The following is a 26136-nucleotide window of genomic DNA, read 5'->3' on the forward strand; positions in this document are numbered from 1 at the left end:
ACAGTGATGCAACATTAGGCCAGTACTTCAGCAAAATTAAGACAATCTCTAGACTCATATTCTTTTTGACAACTGACTTCACTACCATATGTGCAGTGCAACAGTGACATCTTAAGGCCAAGTAACTGGAGATCCTTTAGCCAGAGAAAGACCTTGAATTGGGATTTGTTTTCACAGAAATTCCATTGTATTATCAAGTAGTTTTCAAGTTTATAATTTTCAGTTGATAGATCTTTATAAGTGCTTCTTTATTTATGACTTCTTTTGCAGTCTTTGTGAACATTTTAACATGCACTAGTAAATACTAACATTTTACATAAACATATTGTATATTAATGCATGCATTTCACTGCATAGTTTATTGACATTCCCCTTGTAAAGCTTTTATGGAAGAAACAAGCCACAGCAGTATAGCAAAAGAGGCTTAATCTTTATAAATTGGGGCCTTTTCTGTCTCTTTGCTAGCCTAGGTGGCTGTATACAAATTCGAGTGGGAGGGGGCAGGAAACACCTCTTAACATTTAAGGTTTTTTACATGGGTGAACTCTAGCCAATTCAAAACTAATTGCTTACTTTAATAAAAAACTTTACCATTTTATAAAAAAATAAATCACAACATGTTTATTTGAAATGGCTGTATTGTAATTAATATTTTGAGATAATTGTGATTTTGAGCTTAAATTATATATAAAAATTGTCATTTTTGTATGTGTTAAAAGAACTACAGTACCACAATTAACAGTACTTTTTAGTTGAACTACAGATTGATGTAAATAAAACTGAATGAAGACATTTACTACTTTATTAACATAGACTGTGAATGTACTTAATGGGGTTTTTTTTTTTTTGCAGTGTGAGACCATAACAACCTTGAAAACTGCTTTCATTTTATGTGCAAATAAGTCCTATGAATCTATATTTTAAATTTACTGAATCAGTGAAATTACCTGGTCAGTTAATTTGCAAATGCAAGCTGTATTCTGCAGTTTTATTTTATGTATTGACACTAATCGGCAAAGGTGTACAATGTGATTAGAATGCATTTTGAAGATGCTTTCTGTACAGATAAAATTACAGGGACTAAAATAATGCTGTGCAGTGTATAGCAGAGCCATTTTTCGGCTTTGGTGTACTCAACTTTTTCAGTATTTAAAAAGTGTTTTGAATAACATAAAAGTCTCCTTATTGTATAAATAATAAAATGTCACCTTATTGTAAAGTGTCTTTTGTTTAATGTCAAAGCAGATTTTTCTTATTCAACCAAAGTTATAGTATGAAAAAAGCATGTTTATTTTAAACCAAAAACACAAACATTGTAATTAACATTTGAAAATGTAACTTTTATTATGAACATGTACTATTTATCTTTAGTAGCAACTGACTTTTTCATATAAGCATGCCTTGATCATACAAAAGCTATCTATCTATCTACCTACTTACCTACCTACCTATCTATCCACCCATCTATCTATGTAAGTTAATATACATTCTATTGATTGACTATTTAATGGAATCATATGGTAAGTTTTATAATGACTGATCAGCCTAGCCTACTTCTGATATTTCTGATGTAAATAAAAATGTTTATATTTGATATTTATTAAATGAAGTTCACCTATAACAACTTCCCTTTTAGAAAATTACTGCCTGATTACAAGTTTAATCTTATGAAGATTACAAGCAAATTTTAAAATTAAGGCCCTGGGAAAAAAATATACAAGTCTGGATTAGAACGCACCAACAGAATAGATGTATACAAATACTTGATTAGTAAGTATTTAAACAAAGCACATTTCAAGATTTCTATGCAGTATACATTATTGGTAATGTCCTGTTTCTAATATCTATAGAATAAAATAAGGTCTTCTATATTAAAAAAAAGAAAAAGTACTTTTAAACTGCTAACACTCTGAAGGAAAAATATGCAGATCCAATCTCTTTAAATTTCTTGCATCTAGAAGTACCAGATAATTTTATGGAAGCTTAATACTAAAACATCATTTTAAAAAACCTTGTCAACTTTTAAATTCAAAATGGTGAGAGTAATTATAACAACACTTACTATTTTCTCCAACTATAACTATATATCTTGTGTAGCATTTCTGTGACATGATTTCCTAAAACATGGGGAAAAGGCTAAAGACATTTCAACTAGATTAAAACAAAAACAATACAGTGCATGTTAATGTAAAACTTATATTAAGACCAACCACATCACAAAAGTCCTATCAGTAATGAAGTCTTATTTTTAAATGTCAAAGAACAACATTGAATAAAATTCAAGTCAATTTTATATTAAACGAAAGAAACTGGATGGTCATACTCAAGTCAATTGGTCACATGATATGTAACAAAAACAGAAATGGGGGAAAAACCAACTTCTACAAAAACACTTTGTCATTATAAAAATATTAAACTTCATTAAATAAAAATTCACTTTTGAAGAAACTGTTTTCTGTTATAATGGGATGAAAATGAGTAGGATAAATCTTATGCAAAACACCCAGAACACTGTTCTCACCGTTACAAATGTACACAACACCTTAGAAAAACATTCGTTATCAATGTAAGAATTCTAAGAATTAGCATGACCAAGATTATAAAACAACTCCAATTTATGTAGGAATTCGGTCTCTCAAATATTCCAGAATAGCGGCTGTTCCTTTCATTAATATGGCTGCTCGCGGAACACGGAATGGATTTCCATCTAGTAGTAATGTTCTAAGCAAAAGAGAGAAATAAGAACTTTAACACTGTCCATTTGGGAAGCTTTTCTTCTAATTTCATTTATAATATTATAAATAAGATTTGTGTAGTTTTTTTTTATTTGTCTCTTTCAAATCTAACCATTTAAACAGTTGGAATTATAACTACAACAATAACCAAGACAACATTAACATTACTTACGTGAAAGGTACTCTGCTAAGTAATTTAAATTCACTGACTCACTCAGTTATCTTAACCTATAATGTAGGCCCCATTAATATTCCTCTTTTAGAGATAAGGAAATACAAGTTCAGGGAGGTAAGAAAGACTTGTCCAAGATCCTACAGCTATTATAGAGAGGAGTTGTCATCCGAACCATCATTTAATCCATCCTTTTCTCAATCTTATAATGACCACATACTAAAAGGTTTAATTATACAGGGTATATTTACAGTTGTGAGTACGTGAAACACATTTTATTCCTGTATTATTATTATTAACTAGTGGCCTGTTGCAGGAAGATTCCTGCAATAGGGCTTCCTGCTGCAGTCGCTGCCCCACCTGCTTTCCTCCCTTCTCCCCCGCCCCCCTGCTTTCCTTCCCTCTCCCCCCCGCCCCGCCTGTTTTCCTCCCTTCTCCCCGCCCTCCCTGCTTCCCTTCCTTCTCCGTCACCCCGCTTGCTCGCTTCTCCGCAGTTTCGCTCCCTTCTGCAGGCTTGGCTTCTTTCTACACTGTCTTGATATGCAAATTAACCGCCATATTGGGATAATTTGCATACTCGCCCTGATTGGCTGGTGGGCGTGGCTTGGGCGTAGCAAAGGTGCTGTCAATTTGCATATTACTCTTTTATTAGGTAGGATTATTGCATTACTTTCCCTATAAACAACTTTAAAACTACTTTTGCTCCACCCTGTATTCACACAAGTATAGAATGAGCATACAAGTACTCTGTCTAAAACATAACCAAAATATCCCCCTCCGCCCTGGGAAACATTGACACGTCTGCCCTCTCCCCCGCTTGATCAGATACACACATAAAAATCTATTTACATGTTCTTAAATGAGGTTCCAATTTAAGATTTAATGGCTTGTTAATTGGATTCTTTAATAATTAATGAAATACCTTAACTTATGAGATAAAGAAACTTTTATATTAATTTTCAATAACTTGAGTGTTTGTGTAAACAAAAGTCAAAGGAATCACACCACACTATATACACAAGATCTAAATTAAATCTTCAAATACTTCTATGTGCCTTGGGAATTCTTTTAAAGACTGACTTTCTTAATTTATAGAAAAATAAGTTAATTACAGCCAATCCTCAGTATTTGCTAATTTGCCTACTCACTAAAACTTATTTGCAACCCAAAAATCAATGCAGCTGACACTCTGAAAGCCATTTTTTGACACACATAGAACAGCAAAAAATTTGAGATATTGGATGGGCACGTTCTCCGCTGAAGTTGAGCATGTGACACTGCCTTCTTCTTTCAGCTCTCATTCTGTAAACAAGTGTCCTATCCCTGGTCTATTTCATGTGGCATCTTTTTTCATTTTTGTCCTTATTCACTGTTTAAAGTGGCCTGCAAGTGTAGTGCTAAAGTACTCTCTAGTTTTCTTAAAAGAAGGCTGCCATGTGCCTTAGAGAAAAAATACATATTAAGTAAGCTTTATTCAGGCAGGTATTATAGAGCTGTTTGGACATAGTTCAATGTTAATAAATTAACAATATTAAATAAGGTGTCTTAATACAAACACATTAAAAAAGGGGTAATGTACTGATTGAAAATGTCATGACCAGAGGCTCAAAAGAACCTACCTCTTGTACTTCCCCAAGGAGTAACAGTTCAGGATTCGCTAATTTGGTATTTACAGAGACTTTATAGAATACAACTACTACAGGAAGGAGAATCAACTGTACGTGCCTCCTATAATGCACTAATAAGGGCTACCAGAGCAGATGCCAGCGCTGCCCGAGCAAAGTAAAATATGTCAAACCATCATGTGCAGTTTTCAATAATTATATTACTTCTGACACATACTGCTTCACTACTTAGCTTTCTGTTGACATCTCCAACTCCCTGTATAGTCACTTAACAAGCATTATTGGGTGCTTTCTATGTTCCAGGCACTGGAACAACTCTTTTCTAAAGGAGGACAAAGAAATGGTATAAATGAGTCTAAACAAAGCAGGATAGAAAATTAGAGAAGTGACTAATTCTGCCTGGAGAATAAGGAAGGTTTTAAAATATGATATTTAGGTCGATTATTGATAAAAGCAGGGTAAAAGCATTGAAGACTAAGGTGACAGCGAACACAGAGAGTGAGGAAGACCATTTGAAATAAATGGTGATAATCTGTACTCAGATTTTGAAAAACCCCATATGCACAGCTAAATTTACTCCCCTGACATTTTACACATTCGTTTCAGGTTATACTGAGTGATGAGAAAAGTATCACTAGAAACAATCAATTACTTTATCTACACATATATAATACCACATAAACAAAGCTTAAAAATAAATTTGGTAAAATCTGGAAAACAGAATTGGGATTCTGGGTTTGCTGCCTATTATTTTTAACAGGACATTACAATTTTATTTCAACTTCCCTGGTAGAGTACTGTAACAGAACAAACAAACAAAAAACCCGGACACTTCAACAAAGCAATCAAATAAATGGAAAATCTTAGTAGAATGAAGTAGTTACCTTAAGTTCACACAATTACCGAGCTCTGGTGGAATTTGTAGGAGGTCATTATTTTGAAGGTCCAATGTGACCAGATTCTCCATTATCTTCAATTTTTCAGGGTTCACAGATCCAACCTGATTATTACTAATTAAAATTGTTTCAAGTGTGGAGATGCGATACAGAACTTCAGGTAGTATTTTGAACCTATTTAAAGATAAACAGCACACCTAAATATATTGGAATCAGAGGCAAAATCATTCCTTCAAACAACGATCTTAAGTTTCATATCTTGAGATAAAGTTTTCTTTAGTGTAAGTTATTTATATTTGGTTCAAGTCCTATGTTCGAATTTACCCAGAAAATAAAGAAAATGAACTAATTTTGGAAACCTTGAAATATATGTTAAGTGGAGAGATTTGGAACAGTTTCTTTTATTGTATAAAATCCAACAAAAGTTTAGAGTAAACTCTCCAATGTTTTCCTCTTCACATTCAGGAGACAAGGAAATCTTCCTGAGATTCTTTACATAAAATGTCTCTGTGTAGGTATTCTTCCTTAGTTCACTTTTATTATGAAACAGAATCACTGCCAATATTAAGTAAGAATTTAAGGTTCCTATTTTGCTTTGACTGAAGTTTCAAAAATGAGTGCATTTTTGGTTCTTGAAAAGATGACAAACTAGCATAGGCTGTCAGCTTCCTCTTCCAAAGCAAGGCTGAAGATGCCACAAAAGAGTTAAGAAAACTAATGGCTCTCAGAACAATTAATACAAAATCCTCGAATGTCTCTTGGAGGACAGAGGCTAGGATAGTGTGAGGCAAACTGCATCTCATAAAATGGACTAGAAAAGATAAGGATGGGCTGTAGAACTTTACCGCTGTGGCCTTTCACTTCCCTCCATTGCCCTTCCTTTGCTGCCTCGATATAAAAAAAATGCAATAGTAAAGGGTAAACTCAAGGCAGCTCTGTATTTCCAGAGGACTAGGAGTCAATACCTAAGAGTACAGACCAACCAAACTACCTCCAAGTAGTCCCTCCTCTTCTTCTTTCCCACCAACCCATGAAAAGGCATGGCTCACATGCAAAAAGACAAGTTGTACCCTTACCTCTCATCATATACAAAAATTAACTCTAAATGGATTAAAGACCTAAATGTAAGGGCTAAGACTATAAAATTCTAAAGAAAACAGGGATTAAGTTTTTATGACCTTAGATTTGACAATGGATTCTTAGATATAACACCAAAAGCACAAACAACAAAAGGTAAATAAACGACCTCACCAAAATTAAAACTTTTGTGCTTCAAAGGACACCATCAGGAAAATGAAAAAATAACCCACAAAATAGAAGAAAATATTGTAAGTCATATATCCAATAAGGGATTTGTATCTAAAATATATAAAGAACACTTACAACTCAATAATAAAAAGAAAACCCAACTGACAATTGGAGAAAAGATCTGAATAGGCAGGTCTATAAAGAATATATACAGCCCTAGCCGGCGTGGCTCAGTGGATAGAGCATCGGCCTGCGGACTGAAGGGTCCCGGGTTCGATTCCGGCCAGGGGCACATGCCTGGGTTACGGGCTCGGTCCCCAGTGGGGGGCGTGCAGGAGGCAGCTGATCGATGATTCTCTCTCATCATTGATGTTTCTATCTCTCTCTCTCCTTCTCCCTTCCTCTCTGAAATCAATAAAGAAATATGTTAAAAAAAAAAGAATATATACAAACTAGAGGCCCGGTGCACGAATTCATGCACCAATGGGGTCCGTTGGCCTGGCCTGTGGGATCAAGCCAAAACCGGCTCTCCGACATCCCCCAAGGGGTCCTGGATTATGAGAGGGCGCAGGGCAGGCCAAGGGACCCCACTGGTGCATGATTGGGACTGGGGAGGGACACGGGAGATTAGCCAGCCGGGTAAGGACCGCAGGAGGGCTCCAAGGTGTGTCTGGCCCGTCTCGCTCAGTCCTGATCAGCCGGACCCCAGCAGCAAGTTAACCTACCGGTCGGAGCGTATACCCCCTGGTGGTCAGTGCAAGTCATAGCGACTGGTCGACCGGTCAACTGTCTGCCTCCTGGTGGTCAGTGCATGTCATAGCAATCAGTTGAGTGGCCTTAGCATATCATTAGCATATTACGCTTTGATTGGTTAAACAGATGACTGGACAACCGGACACTTAGCATATTAGGCTTTTATTATATAGGATAATCGATAAGGACATGAAAAGATGATTGGCATCATTAGAAATCATAGAAATGTGAATCAAAACTTCAATAAGATACCACTTTAGCCCAGCCAATGTAGCTCAGTGGTTGAGCATTGAGCTATGAACCAGAAGGTCACAGTTCAATTCTGGGTCTGGGCACATGCTTGGATTTCAGGCTTGATCCCCAGTGGGGGGTGTGTAGGAAGCAGCTGATTAAGATTCTCTCTCATCATTGATGCTTCTATCTCTCTGTCCCTTTCCCTTTCTCTCTGAAATCAATAAATATATTTTTAAAAAAGTCAAATAATATTAGATAGCTAAAATAAAAAAAATCAAATAAGAATTGGTAGAGATGGGGAGAAATCAGAGGATGTGGAGAAATCATACATTGCTGGTGGGACTGTAAATGGTGCTGCCACCTTGGAAGAGTCTGGCAGTTCCTCCAACAGTTAAGCACAGAGTTACAATATAACCCAGCAATTCTACTCCCAAGTATATACGCAAGAGAAGTGAAAAGATATGTCCATTCAAAAGCTTGTTCATAGATGTCTACAGCATCATTAACAATAAGAACCAAAAAGTTGAAAACAATGCAAATATCCATCAACTGATGGGTAAATAAAATGTGGTACATCCATATAAAAAATGTTACTCTACAATAAAAATAAATGAATTACCAATGCATGCTACAATTTGAATGAATCTTGAAGACATTATGCTATGGGAAACAAAGCAGTCACAGAAGACCACATATAGTTCTATTTATATAAAATGTCTGGAATAGACAAATCTAAACACAGAAAGTAGATTAATTGTTGCTTAGTACTGAGAAGGGGCACAAGGGGATATAAGAGGGTGGCAGCTAAAGTGTACAAGAGTTTCTTCTTAAGGCAATAAAAATATTGGTTGTAATGATGGTGTCCATATCTGTGAATATACTATAAATCAATAATTGCACACTTTAAAGGGAAAAAAAATGGCATGGCTCAACTGTTAACACAGAAGTTAGGGTTAACTTATGCCACTTCGCCAAAGACATTACTTGACAATGCAACAGATAACAGACAATTCAAGAGAGAAATGATAATTCAATTCACAAATAAAAATTAAGAGATCTGAGAAGTGCATACATTTTATCCTACCTAATAAAAGAGTAATATGCAAATTGACCCTAACTCCGCTATACCCACAAGCCATGCCCACCAGCCACGCCCACCAGCCAATCAGGATCAAATATGCAAATAAACCCAACCAAGATGGCTACAGCCACAGAGAGCAGGAGGGAGGCTTGGGTTTCCCCAGTAACAAAGGAAGCCAAGCTTTCCTCCTGCCGTTGCCGGACTAAGCCTCCACTCAAGGCTACAAAGTTTCAATTATAGAAGGTAAACAAATCCAAATAGAAATGGAGGCAGCCACTGAGCTGGAAAGAGCAGGAGGCAAGGGTTGCCCCCGGCAATGGAGGAAGCAAAGCTTCTGCAGCCCTGGCTGGCCTAGGCCTCCGCTCAAGGCTACAAAGTTTCAATTATAGAAGATACACAAACCCCAAAAGAAATGGCTGCCAGTCACGGAGCGAGCAGCAGGCTTGGCTCTGCTCCAGGCAACAAAGTTTCAATTGTAGAAGGTAAATAAATTCCAGATACCAGGGCCTCCGCTTGGGTTGCCAGGGGGCATGGCTGGCCTGCAAACCACCACAGGCCCTTCATCCAGGCCGCCCCACACCCCAAGGGAACCCCCACCCTGATCTGCGACACCCTTCAGGGCAAACCAGCTGGCACCCACCCATGCACCAGGCCTCTATCCTATCTAATAAAAGAGTAATATGCAGACTGACAATCACTCCAACACACAAGATGGCTGCCCCCATGTGGCCAAAGATCCTGCCCCCATGTGGACACAAGATGGCTGGCACAAGATGGCCAGCAGGGGAGGGACCAGGCCTGCAAGGGAGGGCAGTTGGGGGCAATCAAGCCTGCAGGTGAGGGCAGTTAGGGGCGACCAGGCCAGCAGAGGAGGGAAGTTGGGGGTGACTGGGCCTGCAGGGAAGGGCAGTTGGGTGGGACCCAGGCCTGCAGGGGAGAGCAGTTGGGGGGGACCAGGCCTGCAGGAGAGGCCAGTTAGGGGTGACCAGGCCTTCAGGGGAGGGCAGTTAGGGGCAAACACGCTGGCAGGGGAGCAGTTAGGCATCAATCAGGCTGGCAGAGGAGTGGTTAAGGGGGTGATCAGGCTGGCAGGCAGAAGCAGTTAGGGACAATCAGGAAGGCAAGCAGGCGAGCAGTTGGAAGCCAGCAGTCCTGGATTGTGAGAGGGATGTCCAACTGCCCGTTTAGGCCCGATCCCAGCAGGATCGGGCCCAAACGGGCAGTCAGACATCCCTTGACGGGTCCCAGATTGGAGAGGTTGCAGGCTGGCCTGAGGGACACCCCCCCCCTCGTGCACGAATTTTGTGCACTGGGCCTCTAGTTTTAAAATAATGACAACAGTAGTATAACTTACCCATGAGAAAGCAAAAATAATGGAGCAGACAGAATAAAAATTTAAACAGGCAGAATTTTAACATCACTATGTCAATGAAGAAGAATAATAGTATGAAACTTATATACTTAATAGAGGCCTGGTGCACGAATTTGTGCATAGGTGGGGTCTGGCCGGCCCGCCCCAATAGGGGTGGATCAGGCTGGGCCAGCTGGGGGGAGGGGACGCATCCCCTATAGGGGGGAGTCGGGGGGCAGATCAGGGGCGGGGCTGGCCGGAGGTAGGGGCTGCAGACAGTTGGCGGGCTGGCCCCACCCCATGGTCGAACTCCTGGTGGAAGGGACAATTTGCATATTAGCCTTTTATTATATAAGATTATCAGGATTGAATGAATATATTTGAAGACCTTCAGATAGTAGCTGAAATATAGTAAATGTTAGCTATTAATATTTAAATTAAATTGTTACCAAAATTAACTTTCATCATAGAAAGCAATATGATGTTGTTAAGAGCCCAACTTCTGAAGTCAAACCACCTGGTTTCATATGCCAGCTCTATCAATTACTATCTCTGTGAATGTTAGGTGAGTTAGCCCCTAATCCTCATTTTTTTTTTTAAAAAAAAGAATTACATGTGTCCTTATCCCCACATTGGCCCTCCTCACCCCCCAACTAATGCCCTCACCCCTCTGGTGTCTGTGTCCATTGGTTAGGCTTATATGCATGCATACAAGTCCTTTGGTTGATCTCTTCCCCTTTCCCCCACCTTCCCCTACCTTCCCTCTGAGGTTTGACAAACTGAACGATGCTTCTCTGTCTCTGGATCTGTTTTTGTTCATCAGTTTATGTTGTTCATTGTATTCCACAAATGAGTGAGATCATGTGATATTTATCTTTCTGTGACTGGCTTATTCTGCTTAGCATAATGCTCTCCAGTTCCATCCATGCTGATGCAAATGGTGAGAATTTCTTCTTTTTTACCGCAGTGTAGTATTCCATTGTGTAGATGTACCACAGTTTTTTAATCCACTCATCTGCTGATGGGCATTTAGGCTGTTTCCAAATCTTAGCTATGGTGAATTATGCTGCTATGAACATAGGGGTGCATATATCCTTTCTGATTGGTGTTTCTAGTTTCTTGGGATATATTCCTAGGCCTGGGATCACTGAGTCAAATGGGAGTTCCATTTTTAGTTTTTTGAGGAAAGTCCATACTGTTTTTCACAGTGGCTGCACATCTGCATTCCCACCAGCAGTGCACGAGGGTTACCTTTTCTCCGCATCCTCACCAGCACTTGTCATTTGTTGATTTGATGATAGCCATTCTGACAGGTGTGAGATGGTACCACATTGTCATTCTGATTTGCATCTCTTGGATGATTAGTGACTTTGAGCATGTTTTCATATGTCTCTTAGCCTTATGTCCTCTTTTGAAAAGTATCTATTTAGATCTGTTGCCCATTTTTTGATTGGGTTGTTTATCTTCCTTTTGTTAAGTTGTATGAGTTCCCTGTAAATGCTGGAGATTAAACCCTTACCAGTGATAACATTGGCAAATATGTTCTCCCACGCAGTGGGCTTTCTTGTTGTTTTGTTGAGGGTCTATTTTGCTGTACAGAAGCTTTTTATTTTGATGTGGTCCCATTTGTTTATTTTCTCTTTAGTTTCCATTGCCCTAGGAGCTGTATCAGTGGAGATATTACTTTGGCATATGTCTGAGATTTTGCTGCCTGTGGAGTCCTCTAATATTTTTATGTTTTCCCGTCTTATGTTTAAGTCCTTTATCCATTTTGAGTTTATTTTTGTGTATGGTGTAAGTTGGTGGTCTAGTTTCATTTTTTTTGCATGTATCTGTCCAATTTTCTCAACACCATTTACTGAAAAGACCATCTTAAATCCATTGTATGTTCTTGTCTCCTTTGTCAAATATTAATTGAGCATAGTGGTTTGGGTCGATTTCTGGGTTCTCTATTCTATTCCATTGATCTATATGTCTGTTCATGTGCCAGTATTAGGCAGTTTTGAGAACAGTGTTTTTGTAATATAGCTTGATATCTGGTATTGAGATCCTACCTACTTTGTTCTTCTTTCTCAGGATTGCTGAGCTATTTGGGGTCTTTTTTTATTCCAGATGAATTTTTGGAGAGTTCATTCTAGGTCTGTGAAATATGCCATTGGTATTTTATTGGGGAGTGTATTGAATCTACACTCCAGATTGCTTTGGGTAGTATGGACATTTTAATGATGTTGATTCTACCAATCCATGAACACGGTATGTTCTTCCATCTGTTTATGTCTTCTTCTATCTCTTTTTTCAGTGTTCTGTAGTTTTCCAAGTACAGGTCTTTTACCTCCTTAGTTAAGTTTATTCCTAGGTATCTTAATTTTTTTGGTGCGATGGTAAATGGGATTGCTTTTTTAGTCTCTCTTTCTGTAAGTTCACTACTGATGTATAAAAATGCCATAGATTTCTTGGCGTTAATTTTGTATCCTGCTACATTGCCGAATTCATTTATTAAGTCTAATAATTTTTGATGGAGTCTTTAGGGTTTTCTATGTACAGTATCATGTCATTTGCAAATAATGACAGTTTTACATCTTCTTTTTAATTTGGATACCTTTCATTTCTTCTTCTTGTCTAATTGCCATGGCTAGCACTTCCAGAACTATGTTGAACAGGAGTGGTGAAAGTGGGCATCCCTGTCTCGTTCCTGTTCTTAGGTGAAATGGTTTTAGTTTTTGCCCACTGAGTATGATGTTGGCTGTGGGTTTGTCATATAAGGCTTTTATTATGTTGAGGTATGATCTCTCTATTCCCATATATCCTCAATTTTTTAAATGCACATAATAACAGAACCTACCACGTCAGCCTTTTGTGAGAATTAAAAGAGAATTACACGTAAAAATATTTAGTCCAGTGTCAGAAGATAATAAGCTCCCAATAAGTATTAGCTATCCTATATAATAAAAGCTTAATATGCTAAGTGTCCGGTCGTCCGGTCATCCATTCAGCCAATCAAAGTGTAATACTGCTCACTATGACGTGTACTGACCACCAGAAGCAGTCGACTGGTCGACCAGTCACTATGATGTGCACTGACCACCAGGGGGCAGATAGTTGACTGGTTGACCAGTCGCTATGACGTGCAATGACCACCAGGGGGCAGACGCTCTGACCAAGTAGGTTAGCTTGCTGCTGGGGTCCGGCTGATCAGGACTGAGCAAGATGGGCTAAACACATCCTGGAGCCCTCCCACGGTCCCTCCCCAGCTGGCCAACCTCCCGTGCCCCTCCCCTGCCCCGATCGTGCACCGGTGGGGTCCCTTGGCCTGGCCTGCACTCTCTCGCAATCCGGGACCCCTCAGGGGATGTCAGAGAGTTGGTTTCAGCCCAATCCTGTAGGCCAGGCCGAGGGACCCTTCTGTTGCACAAATTCATGCACTGTGCCTCTAGTTCTTAATAATTAGCAGTAGTTTTAAAGAATTAAATCTAATTTTCATTCGGGATAAAAAGCTCTTGAAGAGTTTTTACTGCTTACATGCCCAACTTCATTTGTTACCTCCACTCCTTTAGCTCCATACATTATGGTCAGAGCCATATTAAACTGCTTGAAGTGCCCCAAACACAGCATGTTCTCATATCTGTGTGCCTTCGCACATGCTACTTGCTCTACCTGGGGTACCTTACCCCTGTGTATCTGGCAAATGTCTGCCTATTTTTTCCTAAATCTCAGTTTCAATGCTACTCCTTTATCTTCAGGTAATCTCAGGAAACACCTTTGTCTGTGCACAATGCTTCCATTATAGCAATTATAATTATTAAAATGATTAAAAGGAACAAAAATCTACTACATATCAGTGGTGAAAATTCTAAGAAAGCAACAACACTTTAAATTCTAAGTAGAACTAAGTGAAAATAAACCTGGATATTTAAATGAAGTAAAAATATAGGGCCTTTTTTGTTTGCTCTTTTAGTTGTATTCTCTGATTAAACCTACAAATTTTCCATAGAATAATCGTTAGTCACATATTTGTCTGTTCTGTCTCTTACCTATTAAAGGAAAGATTGATTGTCTGTAGTCTTATCAACGATTCCATTTCTTCAGGCAAAGAATTTAAAAAATTGTTTCTAAATTAGGAAGAAAAAGATGATTTACAAAACAATTTTGTTCAGCTTCAATTTATAATTAAAGTATTGATCACACACAAAAAATACACAGCTCTGCTTATCAATGTTCGATCTGATCTGCTTAAGACTGAGTCCTGAGAATGCTAAATCAGTGGCTACCTCAAGTATTTGATTACTGATTTGATTACAACTTCTAATACCAATATGCATCCCATTAATAATATAATCAACTCTTTAACAATTGATTTAACAGGACAAACACTGTTAACTAACCCCTTATCTCCTTCAAACTGAGTTCAGCAATACTTCTCCGGATCAGGGCCCTTTAGATCATGCCTGTAAATACCACATTCTTTGATACTACAGATATTTGATTGGTGTTAATACACAGATATCTTGCATACAGACATGAAATTCTACTGAAAATTTTTTTTAATATTATATTAAAAAATTGACACAGGAAATTAGAGAGATTCTACAAATTTAGAAATGTGGAACTTTCTACTACATAGGTATTATACAAGTCCATTTCTACTCTAAGTTTAGAATTTTAAATTGCACAGTGCATTTTTTTTTTTTTTTTTTTTAGATCTTATGATGAACCATGGCAGAAAACAGAATCTCATTTACTGCTGGAAGGATCTGGAAACAATGTTAGATGGAAGGTTAACAAAAAGGTAGGATTATAGCCGAAACCGGTTTGGCTCAGTGGATAGAGCGTCAGCCTGCGGACTCAAGGGTCCCAGGTTCGATTCCGGTCAAGGGCATGTACCTTGGTTGCGGGCACATCCCCAGTAGGGGGTGTGCAAGAGGCAGCTGATCGATGTTTCTCTCTCATCGATGTTTCTAACTCACTATCCCTCTCTCTTCCTCTCTCTGTAAAAAATCAATAAAATATATTTAAAAAAAAAAAAGGTAGGATTATAGAGGTTATATACCTAAAATAGAAAATATCTGTGAAAAAATTATATCCAACCTGATGGCTACATATTGCAATTGAATAATTTCCTCTAAATTATTTCTTTACATTCAGAAGTCAAGCGTAATAGTTACAGTTCAACCTATGTTTTTTTTCTTTCCTCCAGTTATTGTCTTTATTAAGTTGTAATGAATATAACCTACTGCTCATTTCTATCCTTTTCCCAGAAAGTCTTATACCTACTGATATTAGACATAAAAGCATATTTTAGTCACTTAATTAGAAACCTCCGGATATGGTTACAGAAAAAGGCATTCATACATACACACACCACTGAAGAATGGACAAAAAGAAATAAATACAACAGCAATGTGGACATGAATTCACCCTCTTTACTCTGTTAATACTGAACTAAGATATGATTTACACTGTTTTGCAAATGCTGCCACCTGAAAATAGAAACTAATCTACATTTAGTAGGAGCAGAGTAAAGTAGATTTGCTTTCATCCCATAAGTAAAAAACAGATATAACTTAATTTATTGTTATTTGACTAATGTTTGAGCAGAACAAGAAGAGCTAGATTTAAACTAAAAAACACTCCTAGTAACAATATATGAGCAGTAGGAAGCCTAGGTAGTAGACATATAGTTTTAAAGCTCATGCAAATAAATGGTTATCTAACCCAGAGACATATATTATTACCTTCAGAGAACTGTGATACTTCTGATCCTGTCATGTCAACTTTGAACATAATTAAATTAAACTTCCTACTACATCTGCAGAACCTTAGTTTCTTTTCTTTTCGTTGCCACTGGAAATTATTCAATTGCAATAGTGTTCCTTTTCATTATTTCTGGCATGTATGTGTAATATAATATTTTGGAACCAAATAGTTTCTTTTTAAGAGAAGCCATGCTAGCCCTAGCTGGTTTGGTTCAGTGGATACAGCATCAGCCTGCAGACTAAAGGGTCCCCAGTTCGATTCCAGTCAAGGGCACATGCCCAGGTTGTGGGTTGATCCCTAGTAGAGGGCGTGCAGGAAGCAGATGGTCAATGATTCTCTCTCATCACTGATGTGTCTATCTCTCTCTTCTTTTCTCTTCCTCTGTGAAATCAATAAAAATACATTTTTTTAAAAAGAGAGAGAAAGAGAGAGAGAAGCCATGCCAGCTACCTGGTATGCCAGTATAGGAGTGACAGTTTAATGTTATTTACTTCCAGAAAAGAAACCATGTGAAGCAAACACTTTCCACATGTTATTTGTAATTTTGCACACATAAAAAAATGTGTTAATATTTTCCAATATCTAAAATAATTTTGTCATGTAACCTAACTTGTAAATTGCCTACCAATGACAGATAACTGATTAAAATATTTCCTAAATGCTATATTTTAGAGTTATCCTAAAATATTATTAATAAACTAAAGACCAATTTCCAGACTTACTTAGGAAAATATGAGGGACAGGGCAAAAGTTAGGCAAAACTCAAAGACAAGTTATAATGGAAAAAGCGAAGAATAGTATCAATACATACCTGAGATCTAAAAAACTCAATTTCTGAAGCATACATAATTCCAAAGATATAAAGGAAAGCTTATTAAAACCGAGATTGACATCAGAAACCATTTCCTTCAGTTCTATAATCCTGAAACAAAAATAATTTTTAAATGTTAGCACTCAAACTATAAGAAGACCATAGAGGGGAAAAAAAAATCCTGTATTATTTCTGCTAATTAAGCTGTAAATTTTACTTTCCTCACAAAAATTTTAATCAGCTTGCATGTGTAACTGATAAAAATCGTTTTTAAAAACAGCCTTAATATTATCTGTCCCGGAATTTCTACTTATCCTTAAATGTACGATGAAGTTTAACAGACCCTTTATTTTATATTTAAACCAATTATGGACAAAGAAAAAAAGTCAAATCTAGGCAATTTGGTAATGATTTTAATCCATAAAATAAATAGTTAGCCACATATTCTATAACACAGTTTTCTTTTTAGAGTGCATTATATAACACCATCTGGGTACCTCAAAATGTTTTTTAAGTATTATATGTCCACATTTTATAAGTATAGTATAGTATTTGTTATCCTATCTTTACATTTAATCATGACTGCAAGAAAAGTTAATTCCTAGGTTTGATAAGTGTCACTACTAAGCAACTTAAGTCAAAGACTTAAAAAGGAAGAACTGAACATTTCTAAGTAAACCTAATCAAGCTAAGTAGTTTAAAAGTATGCTATTAATCTATATATATAAAAGTCTAAGCAAATGTCCTACTGTCCGACCAGCCAGTAGCTATGATGCGCACTGACTACCAGGGGGCAGACGCTCAATGCAGAAGCAGAAACCACAGGCATGGAAACATGGAACAGACTGATGACTCTCAGAGGGAAGCGGAGAGGGGGGAAGAGGGGAAGAGATTAACCAAGATTTTTATATGCATACTAGAGGCCTGGTGCACGGATTGGTGCATCGGTGGGGTCCCTCAACCTGGCCTGTGGGGGTCGGGCTAAACCCGGCTCTCTGACATCCCCTGAGGAGTCCCGGATTGCGAGAGGGCATAGGCCAGGTCCATTGGTGCATAAATCTGTGCACTTGGGCCTCTAGTTTAACTATAAAAACATGAAATGCTATATATGGTTAGCCAAGAAATGAATTAAACTATTGACTATAAATCATTTTTGTCTATATTAGCAAGAAAAAAAGAATATCAAATACTGTGCTAAAGAAGATACAATGAAAGATACAATGAGTTTGGATATTTATAGATAGCCATACTCTTTGATTTAATAAGTCATCTAGAAATCTGGCCCAAAGAAATATTTTATTTATTGCTATAATCTTTATAATATATAAATTTTTCTATATTTAATCTCTATTGTTGAAAATATAACATATATCCCCTTTTCCCTCCCCAATGACCCCCTCTACCCTGCACCTACCCACCCCCATGAGGACTAATGCACTATATTCTGTGTCCATGGGTTATGCATATATGCATATAAACTTTCGTTAATATCCTCATGCCGCCCCTGGATATATGAAAATATAACATATATCCCCTTTTCCTTCCCTCAATGACCCCCTCTACCCTGCACCTACCCACCCCCATGAGGACTAATGCACTATATTCTGTGTCCATGGGTTATGTATATATGCATATAAACTTTCGTTAATATCCTCATGCCGCCCCTTCCACTCCCCACTTTCCCTCTGATATTTGTCAGTTCATTCCATGCTTCCATGTCTATGGATCTATGTTGTTCTTAATCCTCACCCAAAGGTATTTTTCCATTGACTTTTAAAGAAAGTGGAAGGGAGGGGGAGAGACAGAGAGAAACACTGATAGATTGGCTGCCTCCTGCATGTGCTCCAACCCAGGTTGGGATCGAGATTGAAACCCAGGTACATGCCCTTGAATGGAACTGAACCCGCACCTTCAGTCCTCGGGCTAAGCGAGGTTCTATCCACTGAGCCAAAATGGCTAGGACTCTGCATTTATTTTTATTTTATTTTTTTAATGTATTTTTATTGATTTCAGAGAGGAAGGGAAAGGTAGAGAGAGATAGAAATATCAATGATGAGAGAGAATCATTTACTGGCTGCTTCCTACACGACCCCTACTGGACTGGAATCGAACCTGGGACCTTTCAGTCGCAGGCCAATGCTCTATCCGCTGAGCCAAACTGGCTAGGGCTGGATCTATTTTTAAAGTACTGTTTACAACATAGTGAATTATTTAGAAAAAATAAATCAGTCAAGATACAAATTGTAATCTATAATAATAAAAACGTAATATGCTAATTAGACCAGATGTCCTTCTGGACGTCCTTCCAGACTACCTTCCGGAAGAAGCCGCAGTGGCGGGGTCCAAGGCAGAGGCGGCCGCCACGGCAGGCAGGGGCCGAGGCAGAGGCCCCTGGCCGCTGTGGCAGGGGGCGGGGGCCCGAGGCCGCCACTGTGGCAGTGGGGGCCAAGCCACTTGCACAAATTTCGTGTATTGGGCCCCTCGTATAATTATAAATGGGGAATAGCTTGAAATAAAATATGCCAGTTAATAAATCAGTGATGGAACTATTAGCAATCTCTCCCTTCATTTAGTATAAAATTTTATGAATAAATATTATTTTTACAATCAGATAATAATATGGTGAAAACTGTAACATGTGAAATAAAAATTTAAGAAAGAGAGAAAGTGGTTCAGAAACTCTCTGCAGCAAGGTATGTCTTCACTGTATTTCTTCTTTGGCCTTCTAAACAGTGAAAATTATCTTACCTAATAAAAGAGAAACATGCAAATTAACCATCACTCTGCTACACCCACAGCCAATCAGAGTGAGTATGCAAATTAACCCAACAAAGATGGAGGTTAATTTGCATATGCAGGCGCAGAGAGGGCCGGGAGGGGCGATGCCTCCTATGAGGGGAAGGGGGGCAGAGGGAACTACTGGAGCCGTGCTCCACACAGAAGCAAGGACTTGCCAGCTCCTGGGCGGCTAGGAGTGAAGCCAGGGGAAGAAAGACCTATTTTTGCACAAATATCGTGCAACGGGCCTCTAGTGATAAAATAACTGTGGTAACAGAATAACATTGTTTTGCATAACCAGATTGTGAGATAAAATAAGGAAATAAGCAATAAGGTAAAGTCTTTTAACTCCTTTCATCATTTTCCCCAATTAGCTTGTTTGAACCAGGATCCCCAAGACAATCTTATCCTATCTGACAGCAAATATCAATGCTTAACTACTCTATCAAATATCTTCTGAGCCCTTAAAGTAAGAGAGAATGAGGAAATGAACTAAATCTCCCTTTGCAGTGGAAACTCTTAGTTATCATCTTTCAAGATTTACAATCCCAAACTATGCTCTGTAAAGTAAGTTATAGTTTGTTGGACTTTTTAAAAATTTTAAAAATAGAAAATAATTTTTTTTTGCAATCAGATGCAAGTCATTCTATTTTCCAAATACATAACTTTTTCTTCTTTTTTAAAAAGTTCTTAAGTACTTGCTACATGCTAGGCACTGGCTAAATGCTTTATGTGGATTATGCCATTTGATTCTTATAAATAGCTATTAATGTCTATATATATAAAAGCCTAATATGTGCCCCAACCGGTTTGGCTCAATGGATAGAGTGTCGGCCTGCGGACTCAAGGGTCCCAGGTTCGATTCAAGGGCATGTACCTTGGTTGCAGGCACATACCCAGTAGGGAGTGTGCAGGAGGCAGCTGATGTTTCTCTCTCATCGATGTTTCTAACTCTCTATCCCTCTCCCTTCCTCTCTGTAAAAAAAAAAAAAAAAAAAAAAAAATCAATAAAAAATATTTTTTAAAAAGCCTAATATGCTAAGTGTCTGACTGTTCGACCAGTTGCTATGATACGCACTGACCACCAGGGGGCAGACGCTCTGACCGGTAGGTTCGCTTGCTGCTAAGGTCCGGCCGATCAGGACTGGGCGAGATGGGCTAGACATGCCCTGGAGCCCTCTGAGGTCCCCCCCAACCCCTATCATGCACCAATGGGGTCCCTCAGCCTGGTCTATGCCCTCTCGCAATCCTGGACCCCTCGGGAGATGTCGGAGAGCCGGTTTTGGCCCAATCCCCGCAGGCCAGGCTGAGGGACCCGTGGTGCATGAATCCGCGCACCAGGCCTCTAGTAGGTAATAATAAATTATTATCTCTACTTCACAGGTGAGAAAACTACCAGTAAGAGCAGCTAGTTAACCTGTCCAAAGCCACACAGCTGGTAGATCTGGGATATAGATATAAGCAATCAACTATATTGTCCCAGTTCTTTAACATTGCCCAATCCTGCCTCCCATACTGTTGTCTTAATTGCAAAGTTATCTGTCACCTTTCTTTGGGTATACAGTTAATTGCAAGAGAACATTCATTTGTAAAAGTTCAACGTTAAACTAATTTTTTCTCAAAACCTAAAATTCTGCTATAATTTACATCAAAAATGATGTTTTAAACAAAATATAATGAGAAAGACTTCTAATATTTGGAAGTAAGGAATCCTTTTCTGGGAGAAAAATATTAACAGGATTCAGTCGATTTTATTTTTGCTATCAGTGGAAAAATTCAGTGGATTGGCAATCCACTAATATAAAGCCCCAAATGAAAATTCCTATTAATCTACATGAACCTGGCTTTGGATAGTCTCTTAAAACTTCCTCATGTATTTTTCATTATGTGGGAAAAAGTAATTTAATACTTTTAATAATTCTGATATCTAGTCTCCAAGTTTAAAAAGTAAAAAAAGAAACAAAGTTTTAGGGAAAAATCTACATATATACACCTCTCATAACAAACAGTAAAAGTATCTCAGGAAAAAATATTTTTGCAACAAAGATGAAACAAAGAATGAGTAAAAACTTAATAGAAATGGCATCATGAACAGTTCTTACCTTTTTGGAATTTCACATAGCTGATTCTTACTGAAGTTAATAGAAGTGATAATATTGCTTTTTACTGCATCAAACACTTCATCAGGAATCAAGGTTGTTTGTTTATCACTAAATGAAAAATGTTTAACTTTGAGAAGTCCAGAAAAAATATGATTATTACTTTTCACTTTTAAAGAACTTTGAAGATTTTATAAGACAATTTTTTAAGGTAGTTGATAATTTAGTTCTGTAAAGAATGCCACAAAAACCTGCCAACCCACAAAATGTTAACTGTCAGGAATTCAGACAACATACTGTGTCATAACACAATGTACCTTCTGAGCATTCATATACTCAATGTTAATAAAAATAGAGATATATCTTCAGAGTCTAATGTCTAGAAGTCATACAGTAAATAGCTAGTAATTCAGTAAATGGATTCCTCTACCTCAGAGTAGAACTAAATCTGTAATTTTAAAAACTGTTTTTGCCCCTTTTTAAAAATCCCTTAATACAGGCTGTCAACTTTCTTTAGGTATATATTTAACTGCAAGATAAGAGTCATTCTTAAATGTTCAATATTGTACTAAACCAGTGTTCTCATAACCTAAACCGATTTATCTCTCCTTTAGCATGTGACAAGGTAGACAGGGTAGTGGCCTTAGAATAAACAATTCCTGGTTCTACCATTAAGGAGCTTTATCATTCACCTTCCCTAAACCTCAGTTTTTTTAAATTAGAATATAAAGAGTTATTAATTGTTATTTATGCCAGATCTTTTACAAATGTAAATATAAATTTCCTTTCCAATAAAATTAAATTTTTCAGTAAGATTTTTAATAAAATGTAAGTTTAATCTTAAATGAAACTATAGACTGCTGACATTTAACCATTTGTTGATGTTATAATTAGCCATTATCTTTATGTTCTTCTTTTACAATTTTTAATGCTTAATACATCATCCACTTAAAAGCATCCTCGATAGCATATCCACTGAATGACTGTATGTACAAGAAAGCAATATAATGTGTACAGTATGGGAGAACTGTGTAAGAAAGTTATTGTAATACAGATAGGAAAAAAGACAGCCTAAATTTCATACATATTATGCCTTCTACTTTTTCTGCTAAGGGCCCCATTTTCTGCTGGGCAGATGTAGCATTTTTATCTTTTCAATCAGCAATGCTCAAGTCATCAGAAACTGATTTATTGTAATCAAACTTTGAAGATTCATGCTATTTTTAAAAATTTAGTTGAAGGCATTTATAACTTAAAATTGGGAATTAATTTATATCTTAAATGGTATACTCTTCCAATTAAAGTCTCTGAGGAAAACAAATTACAATAAATTCAGAATCTGAGTAATCTAAGATGTGTAGTCGTAAGTGTTGTATTTATTATGCTTTTGTGATATGTGTGTCTTTAAAAAGTAGGAGTGATTATCTCAAATAAAACTGTATTACTATTACTGTATAGATGTATTTTGGAGGATACTGACTACTGAGAAGGTGGTTCCTATTGACACATTGAGGAAAAGAGGCAAGATATTGAAGCTGGCTGTGTAGATGAATTGGTGTAATTCTGTATTTTCATTACGTTACCGAGCCAATCATTGCAAGAGCTTTGATAGTATTGGTTATTTTTATCATTGTTGCTTCAGTACTGATAGAACATTTGACAACCACTCCCAAACTTTGCATAAGTTATCTTCATTCTCCAATTGAATGCACTTCCATATATACAAAAAATTTTAAGCTTTGTCTCAGTTTACATACCAACATTGTAACTGTTTCAGATTGAATATATGTGCTACCAGAGCACATTGTTACTATGACATTATTTTACTCTCATTCAGATATATTAACACAATACAACCTCTCAAGCTTTGCCTGCTTGGGGTGTTCATTAACTAAATTACATTTATTTCTAATTTACCAACATAAACACACCTCCCTCCCCCTCTCCCCTACCTTATACCAGTATAAAAATCCTCTCTAGATGCTGGAGTCAGAAAATTTTATTACTAACCAATACTGTCACCCTTTTATTTTTCATAATACCAAAAGGTTCTTTATTATAAACATTTTACTATCAATAACCATTGATTCATCTCTAGCATAATACATATAAACCACCTAAGAAAAGGGCATTTAAGTTTATTGAACTTTTAATATGCTTCTATCTCATCACTGCTTTTACAATTGCTATTATTCTAAGTCAAGCATACTAATGCAGTTTTTCAAAAGATTTATTTCTGAAAATTTCCTATGTTTTGTTACGTTTAAAAAAATGAATTACATACCTATAGTCTAATATTTTTAATGTGATGATGGCATGTACATTGACTCTTGATTCACTTGGTAGTGTCATGGCAGTCTCAATAACAGAGTCACTTTGGCTAGGTCCATCATCTGGGAGAGGAAATGTTATATGAAATCAATATATACAGTATAAAGTCATTTTTGAAAATTAAGAAAATACATAAAATTATATATATGATTTCTTTATGTAATTGGTGAGAATATCTTAGTCGTATGCTTTATCTCCAATAACTCAAATCTGAGTTTGAATTTAATATTTAATTAATAGAAAATAAAGTTACTATAATATGGCTTCAAAATCTATTAATAAATCTACCGTAAGAAAACTCAAAAGTAGGAAAGAACCTTTAAGAATAACTAAGATGGCCCTAACCGGTTTGGCTCAGTGGATAGAGTGTCAGCCTGCGGACTATAAGGTCCCAGGTTCGATTCCAGTCAAGGGCATGTACCTTGGTTGCGGGCACATCCCCAGTAGGAGGTGTGCAGGAGGCAGCTGATAGATGTTTCTCTCTCATCAATGTTTCTAACTCTCTATCCTTCTCCCTTCCTCTCTGTAAAAAAATAAAAAAAAAATCAATAATATATATATATTTTTTAAAAAGAATAACTAAAATGTCTCAGAAGAATCTTTCCTCTTAAGCAAAATAATATAGTCCATTAGAAGAAATATATTAAAAACAACAGCAAAAAAAAATTATTTCCCACAAATGTCTACCAATCTTTTCATTTTAGAATACAATGAAGCTGATTATCCTCAATCATTTAAAATCTGGCAATTTGTCTAATCCAGGAAACTTTTAATCTATTACTTACATTAAGATTTTTTTTAGCAAATGTAAGACTATTTTCTTGCTTTCTTCTTTTTTTTTAAAAAATTGATTTAAGAGAAGGAGGGAGAGGGAGAGATAGAAACATCAATGATGAGAGAGTATCATTGATCAGCTGCCTCCTGCACACCCTACACTGGGGATCAAGCCTGCAACCCAGGCATGTGACCTGACTGGGAATTGAACCATGACCTCCTGGTTCACAGGTTGATGCTCAACTACTGAGCTGGGCTATTTTCAATAAATATTTCCTAACATGTCTGTGTACTCACACATTCACATACAAATCACCCCTCTCACTAATCTCCAGAGACATTTAACACTGCCTTGGCAATATTTCCAAAACTGATCTACAAATTCGGTGCAATCCTCTAACAGAATCCCAGCTGAGTTCTTTGTAGAAATTAAGTTGATTGTAAAATTCGTATGGAATTGCAAGAAACCCAGAAGAACCAAAACAAGCCTGAGAAAAAGAATAAAGTAGGAGGACTTACATTTCCTGATTACAAAACTTACTACAAAGCAATGGTAATCAAGACAGTGTGGTCCTGGCACAGAACAGACATGGAGATCAGTGGAATAAAAATGAGAGGCCAGAATGCACCCTACATTTACGGTCAACTAATTTTCAACAAGGAAGGAAAGATCTTATTGAAAAGAATAGCCTTTCCAACAAATGATACAGGGAAACTGGATAGCCACATGCAAAAAAAAAAAAAAAAAAAGAAAAGAAAGAAAAGAAAAAGAAATTGAACCCATGTCACACCACATTTTAAAAATTATTCAATATAGATCAAAGACATAAATGTAAGAGCATTCCCTGTGGAGCCACCCACCTTGTGCTCTGGTAGAGGAAGGCTAGAGTGGACTGGAGCTGTGTGAGCAAAACCCAGGATTGGAGACTCGGGGGTTAGAGCTCAGAAGGCAGATACCCCCAGATTCCTGTGCTGAGTCATTTCCTGGTGCATCTTTCCCACACAGACATTTGCCTTGCCTGGGGGGAAGACAGTTGACCCTCCCTATTGGAAAACACCTTGCCCTGAGGCCACTTAAGAGATTAAAAATAACAATTAGCCTCCAGGCAGAAGCAACTGCCCCACCCTGCTGACAAAAATTCTCGTCACACCCTATGATGACTGCCTGGGACCATTCAAGTCAGAATCTGTAGGCAAAGGCAGTCTCTGGAGGCTTTGAGTCTTTGCCTGATCTAACTAGCCATAAAGCGTTTGACACTGTCCTGCACTAAAGATTGAGAGGCGTAGAGGATATACCTAATACATAGTCACAAACTCAGACAGACAGCCAAAATAAGGATATAAAGAAAAATCCCCAAATGAAAGAACAAGAGAATTCTTCAGAAGAAGAGATGAATGAAGCATAAATGTAAGAGCAAAATTACAAAACTTAGAAGAAAATATAGTGGCAAATCTTAATAAAATAAGATTCTGCAAAGGATTTTTAAATATGAA

At 37.3% G+C, this 26136-nt stretch overlaps 1 protein-coding gene across 1 annotated transcript in view; it reads right to left on the reverse strand.

The window, feature by feature from the left end:
* Nucleotides 1-1266: 1266 nt before the first annotated feature.
* The window catches only part of LRRC40 (leucine rich repeat containing 40), a 58163-nt gene continuing 33293 nt past the window's right edge, over nucleotides 1267-26136 (reverse strand). Inside the window, exons 10-15 of the mRNA XM_008139426.3 lie at nucleotides 23822-23930; nucleotides 21541-21648; nucleotides 16661-16771; nucleotides 14127-14204; nucleotides 5417-5602; nucleotides 1267-2721 (exon numbers count right to left, since the gene is read on the reverse strand). Of these exons, the coding sequence (XP_008137648.2) occupies nucleotides 2616-2721; nucleotides 5417-5602; nucleotides 14127-14204; nucleotides 16661-16771; nucleotides 21541-21648; nucleotides 23822-23930 (698 nt within the window). The 3' untranslated portion in view covers nucleotides 1267-2615. The remainder of the gene's footprint in view (nucleotides 2722-5416; nucleotides 5603-14126; nucleotides 14205-16660; nucleotides 16772-21540; nucleotides 21649-23821; nucleotides 23931-26136) is intronic.

Source organism: Eptesicus fuscus, chromosome 9 (genome assembly GCF_027574615.1).
Source record: "Eptesicus fuscus isolate TK198812 chromosome 9, DD_ASM_mEF_20220401, whole genome shotgun sequence".
Lineage (NCBI taxonomy): Eukaryota > Metazoa > Chordata > Mammalia > Chiroptera > Vespertilionidae > Eptesicus > Eptesicus fuscus.